Source organism: Nycticebus coucang, chromosome 5, assembly GCF_027406575.1.
Source record: "Nycticebus coucang isolate mNycCou1 chromosome 5, mNycCou1.pri, whole genome shotgun sequence".
Classification (NCBI taxonomy): Eukaryota; Metazoa; Chordata; class Mammalia; order Primates; family Lorisidae; genus Nycticebus; species Nycticebus coucang.
In genome coordinates this window covers 41,408,028-41,417,620 of record NC_069784.1, presented here as the reverse complement: position 1 = coordinate 41,417,620, position 9,593 = coordinate 41,408,028, and the positions used below count along the sequence as shown (strand labels likewise).

The following is a 9,593-nucleotide window of genomic DNA, read 5'->3' as shown; positions in this document are numbered from 1 at the left end:
GGCTTTCTTCGAGAAGCCCAAGCACTACTGAAAATTTAGGGGAAGGGTTTGAGATTCCTAAATGACTGATAATTGCATAGGTGATTATGACATAAAACTAGGACATAAACCATCTACGGGGAAAGTGAACATAGTTCTCCTTTTTTTAAAGTTTCTACAAAATAGAAAGGTCACAGGACACATTATAATGCGGCCAACTGGATTTTCTTATTTATTAAAGAGCAGAAATAAATTTTCTTGAATTTTTAAGAATGACATTAAAACTTGGCTGATTTTTTTCATTGAATAAAATTGATGAAAAAGCTGTATTTCAGATCATGTTTATTTAAAAAAATAAAATGGATCAACAAAGTTACCACATTATTTTGCATGCTTACAGAATTTCCCAAGCCCATGAGAGATACCATTTCTTGAGCAATAAAAAAAGACTCCTTCAACAATGTAAAGAAAGGACACCTTTCAATCCAATTTCAAGGTCTTTATCACTAGTTCCACCTCACAAGCAGGTGGGATGTATCTGTGCTGAGCTCCTTAGTAAAAAAAAAAAGTTTGAGAAGACACTAAACAAGGATGTTACTAAAAGATGATGATTTGTTAAAATTATAAAGCAACCATCTTTTGGCCTGCAAAAAGTCTACATCAGAAATCTCCACCACTGGGGATCAGTTCCCCATGACAATATTATTCTGAATCCAGGAGAATTACAAATACACGGCATCTTTTTCCTGCATGCTTTCTTAGCCCAAACCCTGTATGACAACATGTACAATTTACAGGATGGGACTTGAAATTCTCATCCTCACACAGGCTAGGTAGGGAGTGTTACCAATAATAAAGAATAAAAGTTATACAACATTGATTATTATAAATTATATTTGTTCTTATCCACCCCCATTCTCAATGTGTTCAGATTCCTTCCTGCAGAAAACATGAGTTTCCTATACAACGCCAATTACATCATTAATGATGATTAGAATGAGCTGTAGAGCCCTTGATTCTGAAGACATGTATGTGCAGGTGAGATGCGATCTGATTGCAAACACTGACACAATAGCGGATCAAATCAAAGAAAGAGAAGACCTGGAAAAAAAAAAGACAAGACCAATGAAACCAGAAAACAAGAGACTATTAGATTCTTAGCAGTTGTTTATGCTCTCCCTAAGCTTAATGAAAGAAATGAGTGGCTTCTGGTTTTCTTCTTTCTCCAGACTCACCTTCAATTATTTTACACAAAAGATCAATAAACTCTTTCTTAGAGAGAGAAATATTAGTAAATATTTTAAGCTTTGTGGACATAACTGCTCAACTCTGCCACTGTAGTGTGAAAGTAGCCACAGACAATACATAAATGAATGGTCATGGCTATTCCAATAAAACTTTACTTACCAAAATAGGCTATGGGCCCATAGGGTATAGTAATAGTTTGCTGACTCATGCTTTATACAGTTAGAAATCTGGAATTTCTACATGAGCTACTCATGTAGCCAAGCCTAATAAGAATGAAACCACAAGGAACTCTCACAAAGCTCCACATACCGATTTCTGACATTCTAAAACATTACAATGACTTGATCTATTAGGACTGAGCCAATGAAACAAGAAAATAAGTAGCCTCTAAATCATGAAATAAGATACAGTACAATACCTACCAGGGCAATCCAAAGTACAATATATTCATCAATAAAGCTGTTAAAATACTGGTCCAGAAACAAAAGTGCTGGGCCTATGAATGCTGTGTCATGCAAATGCATTTCACTTTTCGTCATGTGTGCAACCTATGAATAAAAGAGAATAAATGGTATAGGCATTTTCATATTACAGTAATTCTGAGCTACAAGGTAAATCAGTATTGTATTCAAATATCAAGTCTCAAAAATTATTTAACCTACAAAAGATGCTTTTCACAAGGAATGCTACACTGAATGTCCAGACAGACTCAAGAGTGTAGACAAAACTGAACTGCCAAATTAAACAATGGCTAAAAGAGTGAAAAGTTACGAAGGTTCAAAGAACTTCTGGTAACCTCAAACTGCAGCTTCATAAAATAGTAAAAACAGCCCTATGTTGATTTTAAGACATTGTGATTGGAGGAGAGCAAATTCTAGGACTGCTTAGGAAGCTACAGAATGAAAACTATGGCCACAAAACCAAAATAAGATGAAAGAGAAAAACAAAAACTTAGGTGCTTACCACAAGCTTATTAGTGATTTTAGCAGACACAAAACCAAATGTCAGTATATAAAGACAGGGATGCTTTTCAAAAAGCTGAACTGCTGATTTCTTGTAGATCATCGCAGCTAATGTAATCACTGATCCAATATGGAGAAAAGGAGAAAGGACACTTGTTCCCTGCACAGAGTGAAGAGAAGAGTTAAGAGTATTCAATACTCATCAGATACTACATAGAACTGTTATAAAAATAATTTAACTCAAGCTTTCAAGAACCTCATGGCAGGGCAGCGCCTGTGGCTCAGTCGGTAAAGGCGCCGGCCCCATATATCGAGGGTGGCGGGTTCAAACCCGGCCCCGGCTGAATTGCAACCAAAAAATAGCTGGGCGTTGTGGCGGGCGCTTGTAGTCCCAGCTGCTCGGGAGGCTGAGGCAAGAGAATCGCTGAAGCCCAGGAGTTAGAGGTTGCTGTGAGCTGTGTGATGCCACGGCACTCTACCGAGGGCCATAAAGTAAGACTGTCTCTACAAAAACAAACAAACAAACAAAAAAAGAACCTCATGGCACCTGATAGCCAGCCATTTCTATAAACCAAACACTGGAATAGCTAATAAAAAGGAAGGGCATGAATTGGATAGGAACAAACGGAACATTTTTCACTTATTATATACACAGGCTTATTTTTACACTTTACTTGTAAAAGTGTGTGTGTATGCACAAAAATATGGAGACATAAGCATATAAATGTATGCAAGGATATATAAAACTGAGAAAAAATTTTAGTTTTTAAGACTAAGTAGAAATTCTAAATTAACAGATAATTTTATCGATTTCAAATGAAAAACAAAGTGACCACAAAACTAAATCCTAGTGTGAATAATTATTAAAAATCTTAACGTATACTCACTGCTATGGTTGATCCATTTTTGCCAACACCACCTGTGAAGATTACACGGAAGTAATTTGTACAGGAAAATATGGTCCCTGCTACAGTACAAAGTGCAGGAAAAATTTTCATTTGAATATTCAGCACTGGAATCTTTAATGAGAGAAAGAACAATTAAAATACATACAAACTGAAATGAGAAAACAGTCAAATATTTGATACATATTCCCAAATACTTCCCATTCCCACCAGTTTAGTAATTATTTAAAGGAATTGGACATTTCCTTCTCCTCTTCATTATAAGCAATAAAAGTAGTCTCAAGAGATGAGGTTGTATAGAAACTAATCTGACTTCTGACATACATCTCTTTCACTTTGACCTGCCAGCAAAAAACAAAACAAAACCTGCTTCAACTCTGTTAATTTGTGTCTCATACTAAGTAAGTTTCAACTAATGCATCCCAGAGGTCTGGAAACAGTGAACCAGGCTGTCTTCTGGCCTTTTTATAAAATGGAGTGCACCTTGGCTTGGTCTTTGTACCAATTTTTGAATTCTACCTCTAAATCTATAGAACATTCCTAATTGTGAGACGGGAAGTAAGTATGGACTATAAAATAAATATTTGCGATAATAATAATAACAGAAATATTTGCAACTAGATTTAAAAATCTGCCAAGTAGAGAATGGAAGAGGAAAGTTCTATTCAGAAGAGTTACCAAGTCCAATTGTTAGAATACAGGCAGCTAGTAAAAGGCAGAAGGCAGCTAAGAAGCCGGTCATATACAGAAGAAAAAACAGGTAAAGCACAACCAAATAGTAAAGTTCTACAATTGTGTATTCAAAATTTTAAGATGTAAGTTTACTTTTCAGAAAAGTAAATAATATATTCTTATAGTATACTGAAAATATGAATTGATTTGCCTAAAGTATGTGGGACAGAATGGACTGATCGCATACATTTAATCTTGAAAGAACAATATCCAGCTTTTAAAATGAAATACATTTGTACTAAATTTTTAAAATTATTTAAGATTCTCTTCCCAGGGGCGGCACCTGTGGCTCAGTCGGTTAGGCACTGGCCCCATATACCGAGGGTGGTGGGTTCAAACCCCGCCCCGGCCGAACTGCAACCAAAAAATAGCCGGGCGTTGTGGCGGGCGCCTGTAGTCCCGGCTGCTCCGGAGGCTGAGGCAAGAGAATCGCTTAAGCCCAGGAGTTGGAGGTTGCTGTGAGCTGTGTGAGGCCACGGCACTCTACCGAGGGCCATAAAGTGAGACTCTGTCTCTACAAAAAAAAAAAAAAAAAAATTAAAAAAAAAAAAAAAGATTCTCTTCCTTTTTGTACCCCTCCTTTAGCTTTTTTTGGTTTAGTTTTGTCCAGTATGAATCAAAAAGAAAGCAACAGTAAGTAAAATAAATAATATATTCTAGTAAAAGAAAAAAATGATTCTAAGAACAAGATTCCAAAAGCCCTTATGGTTTGATAAGCAATGAGTTCTTATAATTAAAACATTTTAATTAGGGCTATTTATACTTTGTAGGGCTGTTGTCTGTCTACATTTTAAAAATCAAATAGGAGGGTGGCGCCTGTGGCTCAGTCAGTAAGGCACCGGCCCCATATACTGAGGGTGGCGGGTTCAAACCCGGCCCCGGCTGAACTGCAACCAAAAAATAGGTGGGCGTTGTGGCAGGCGCCTGTAGTCCCAGCTACTCGGGAGGCTGAGGCAAGAGAATCACTTAAGCCCAGGAGTTGGAGGTTGCTGTGAGCTGTATGATGCCACGGCACTCTACCAAGGGCCATAAAGTGAAACTCTGTCTCTACAAAAAAAAAAAAAAAATAAATAAAATAAAAATCAAATAGGAAATGTAACATTTCCTATTTTTTTTGTACATATAAAACACCAGCAAAACTGGTAGACATGAATCTTAACATGTGGATATTTATCTCTTCAAAATTCTCAATAACTCACTTTGTTTACATAACTCAATGACCTCTTGCAAAACTGCAGCTCTAAAAAAAAAAAATTGACATCAACTGTTCAAACTTCAGGGGGTACTGCAGCAATGTTTAATTTTCTAAAATGAAAAACGACAGCCTAAAAATCAGGTCTAGAACTTTATGGAGTATCTTAAATGGTCTTCCTTCCCTCAATCTCCAACCCCTTCAGCCCAAGTTCAAAACTTGTTTTCAGTAAAGGAGAAAATCAACACCATGGTTGCTTTGAACTCCAAAAGATTTTCCTACTCTAGTTTAGAAAACTACAGACATTACATTCTAAAACTGATGCACCTGGCTGACATTCAATACTGTGGCCAGTTTCCTAGTTCCAGCCTCTCCCACCCTCTCACTTTTCCTTTCAAAAAGAGAAAGGCTTACTCTGACAAAGGGGGAAATACTACACTCGTCCAGATTCCAAAAGAAGCAAAGAATTATTCTATTACATTAATAGAATTAATAATTATTAATTATTAATATCTATTAATAATTCTATTAATTATTCTATTATCTCTATTTTAGGACTGGAGAGTACAGTTTGGTGCCAACTGTATATAATAGTAATTTGTATCACGAATGAACTGAATGAGCATCATAACTGTATTTATAATTTGATGAAATTGCTTTAGTATCATAAAAATTGTTGCCTTTTGAGAGGAGGAATAAACACAAATACGTGTATTAAAAATGCCAGGCAAATTGTAACATGGCTTGACCCACAAAATAGTACAGCAAGCTACACACCCAGGAGCAAAAGTATCATAAACATTCTCGGGGATCTCACCACTTCTGCTATATATTAATAGAGTAGTTATATACATCAAAACATAAGCTCCTGAGTGTGGGATTTTGTTTGAATTGAGTTTTGCTTTCTCTCCTGGTTGCTGTAGATGTGCTCAATATACATTTGTTGAATGAAGATTAAGATCTTTTCTCTTACTATGTAGAACTCCTGTGTTGGGAGACTGAAGAAACATCTTGCCTCCACATTGACAATGAAAATGAAAGTTAGCTATAAGAAATATTAGGAAAGTGAAAGGAAAGCTAGAATTACAGGAATTCTAAGCCTCATCAGGTGATCCCTTAAAAACTGGCACCAACGGAACCATTTCTAAGGAGTACTCCAAGTGTTGCTATTTTCACCCCACACTCAAGATAAGGAGGGTAGACACATTTTGTCTTTCCTAACCTTTCTGTCATCCATCTTCTTAGAATTCATCAAAGGTCGTCAAAGTGCATCCACTTTATAGTCAAAGATATACATCAAAAACACCTTTATCTCAGACCTGCTTGAAGTCTTCAAGACTTGGGAAAATTAAGAAGTCCCTTGGCCTATGGTGTTTGTCCTATACTATATAGCTAGGTGAAAACTCTCTAGATGCATACTACGAAAATATGCATTCAAATAACATCAATCTAATGTAATTCCTTTTAAAAAAGAGTTAAGAGATGGAAAAAAAACCTTAAATTCTCAGCACCTTTGCCAGATTACAATGGACATATTTTAGTCAAATAGTTGGATTAATACAAATTATTATCAGTTATTAAGGTGTCAGACTAGTTTTCTTATGAGAATAAAATGTTCTTATAGGTTTTGTAAATTTCAGCAGCAACAGAGAGTATCATTTGGAGATTAGATATTTTCTTCCAAAGAATGAGGGAGTGCCTACTGGTATATATATTAATATGAGTGAATTCCACTAAAATACAACAAATGTTAATATAATCACAGTGTCTACTGTGTTTAAGGAAAATCACAATGTCTGGATTATTTAAGTGTAAGGGCACTTTTAGTTCAAGAATGAAATAATTACTTTACACTATATAGTTAAGTCTTCAGTTCTACCACAGGAATTCTGTAACTTCATCTGCAGTAGTTAACACTCATCCAGATACTTTAACTGGATTTCCAGAAGGTGTCTCATAACTTAGCACCTACAACTTATAACTACTACATTTGAAAGAATCAAACACCAGTGAAAGTAATCATGACTGGATAATATGTGAAACTCTTCCAAAGTGAGAATATATTCTCTATCTTTTTAGAATATAGTTCAATATAATAGAAGATAGTTCTAAGATATTCCAAAAGGCAATATTCTTTTGGGGAACCAACACACACAAAAACATCTTTGTTTCTTGTAATGGGTAAACCACACACTGACTTTCATGCATAAAAATAATTTCTTTCTTTCTTTTTTTGAGACAGAGCCTTAAGCTATCACCGTGGGTAGAGTGCTGTGGCGTCACAGCTCACAGCAACCTCCAACTCCTGGGCTTAAGTGATTCTCTTGCCTCAGTTTCTCAAGTAGCTTGGACTACAGGCGCCTGGCACAAAGCCTGGCTATTTTTTTGGTTGTAGCTGTCATTGTTTGGCAGGCCTGGGCCCGATTCGAACCCAGCTCTGGTGTATGTGGGTGGGGCCTTAGCCACTTGAGCTACAGGTGCCACCCAATTTCTTTCTTTTTAAAAAAGAAAAATAACAACAACAATATTAACTTTTGGTAAAAACTCATCTCTGTGGGGGAAAAAAGCTGTAATTCACTGGTAATCCATATACAATTCATGTAAATCACTTACCTTTGCAAAACAGCTGATCTGAAATCAGCCTTGTGAAGACATTTGCACTGTTTCTGTTTATCATGAATTTGCTTTCTAAATATCAGTAAAAAATCCTTTTAATTTAATGAGGATTTGGAAAGCAATTTCACTTTTAAGGCCTCAATCTGAAGAAATGAAAATTTCACATCTGAGTCCTAAATTAATATCTTTTCTCCATTTTGATTCACAAATAAATGACAGCACTACCTATTGTAACTGTTTCTACAATTAAATGCAACTAAAAACAGCATATTCAGTAATGAACCCACAAGGCCAAATGAAAAGAAAAACGTAATACGGTGGCCTGAGGTCAATTATAGTAATCTGTCTTGAAAACTGCCCAAAAGCAGAATATTTCACTGTTTCCAAATATCACCAAAGAAGTTGGGCATTTCCCATTTAGTTTAATAATGCTAACAGTAGGGCCAGTGAGTTAGTAATGTGAGTGTGTGGGAAGATGTGTTTTTCTGCTGCAACTTAACCTCACTAATCCTGGTTTAGATTTGCTGGGTCTGGGAACTCCATTTTAGTCTTAAATCTGAGAATTCTTCAGATACTTTTTAAAAACGTAATTTCAAAAGATAGTAGTATTATCTTAATTACAAGTAAAGATATGAGAAAATATCTGAACTTTTTAAAAGAAAAAATTTATATCTGTTGTGTACATGTACAGATTATATGTACAATCCTATTAGAAAAAAGGTTAAAAAAGTATACCTCAAGCACTTTACTGCCAGGCATCACCTAAGAAATAAGGATATATAAAATGTGCATATATAACTTCATTTCCAACCATGTTTTATGCATTTCCACATTTAGAAAGATAATTAGGTATACAGGTTGAGCATCCCTAATCAAAATCTGAAATGCTCCAAAATCTGAAACTTTTTGATTCGAAACGTGATGTCATAAGCATAGAAGTTCACAACTGATCTCATGTGACAAGTAGCAGTCAAAATCAAGTGTTAACACACAATTTGTTAAGCAGCCGTAAGGGGAAAACCCCCTCCAGCCTCTTCAGCTGTGATACATCACTCCTGGACCTACCTGTGTCTCCCATGCACACATGCCTACAGGGCAATAAAATGGCACGTTGGCCAGCCAGATATGCCAATGGCAAGTTCCCTGTGATGTACATCACTCACTGTGTTGTTCTGCTCAATCTCCGCCTTGTAGTGTAAAGATACAGCTGAAAATGTCAAAAGGCCTGCAGATACCTACTTCTGTGGGTAACAGTGGTACAACTGCAGGTATTCTGGTGATGATATTATGCTGCTTAGTTACCCTGAACACGTTATTTTTTCACTTTATTGATGCTATATCATGTTTTTTACTAAATAGTTATCTCTGAATGAATTTATAGGCAGCTTCAGAGTCAGGAATGATGATATCAAATGATCATAGATTGTCCACACGAGTGGCTGAAATAGTGACATCTTTACTTTCTGCAGGTTTAATAAAATATACAGAATTTCTTTAATACACATAATATATAAAATTACCTTCAGGCCATGTGTATAAGTTTTATATGAAACATAAATAAATTTCATCTTCATCTCATTATGTATATGCCAATATTCCAAAATCTAAAAGAATCAGAAATCCAAAACACTTCTAGTCCCAAGCATTTTGAATAAGAAACACTCAACCTGTATTAATCAGATGCTGACTTGTTTTCAGATGGTCAAGCCAGAAGTCTCATATTTTTGATATTGGTATGCTGAAACTTTATAAGATGCCCACACCACATGCATGGTGTTCAAAATAATTTTGGGGAGAAATTTTGGTATATAAAGCCTATAAAAATACTATAGTCAAAGGATCTAAAAATTTTAACTGGGGGTAGGAGTTGGCTTTAGGCTTTATGATTTGGTTTCAGGAAAAGAAAATCTATTCTTCCCCTCCTAGAAGGCAAAATTGCTAAAAACAAACAAACAAACA

General features: G+C 35.7%; 1 protein-coding gene across 2 annotated transcripts in view; it reads right to left on the bottom strand.

Annotated features, from left to right (window-relative positions):
- Nucleotides 1-308: 308 nt before the first annotated feature.
- The window catches only part of CEPT1 (choline/ethanolamine phosphotransferase 1), a 46,486-nt gene continuing 37,201 nt past the window's right edge, over nt 309-9,593 (bottom strand). For both annotated transcript variants that reach the window (XM_053590440.1, XM_053590439.1), the window contains exons 6-9: nt 3,077-3,208; nt 2,191-2,349; nt 1,650-1,775; nt 309-1,080 (exon numbers count right to left, since the gene is read on the bottom strand). In XM_053590440.1, the coding sequence (XP_053446415.1) occupies nt 961-1,080; nt 1,650-1,775; nt 2,191-2,349; nt 3,077-3,208 (537 nt within the window). In that variant the 3' untranslated portion in view covers nt 309-960. The remainder of the gene's footprint in view (nt 1,081-1,649; nt 1,776-2,190; nt 2,350-3,076; nt 3,209-9,593) is intronic.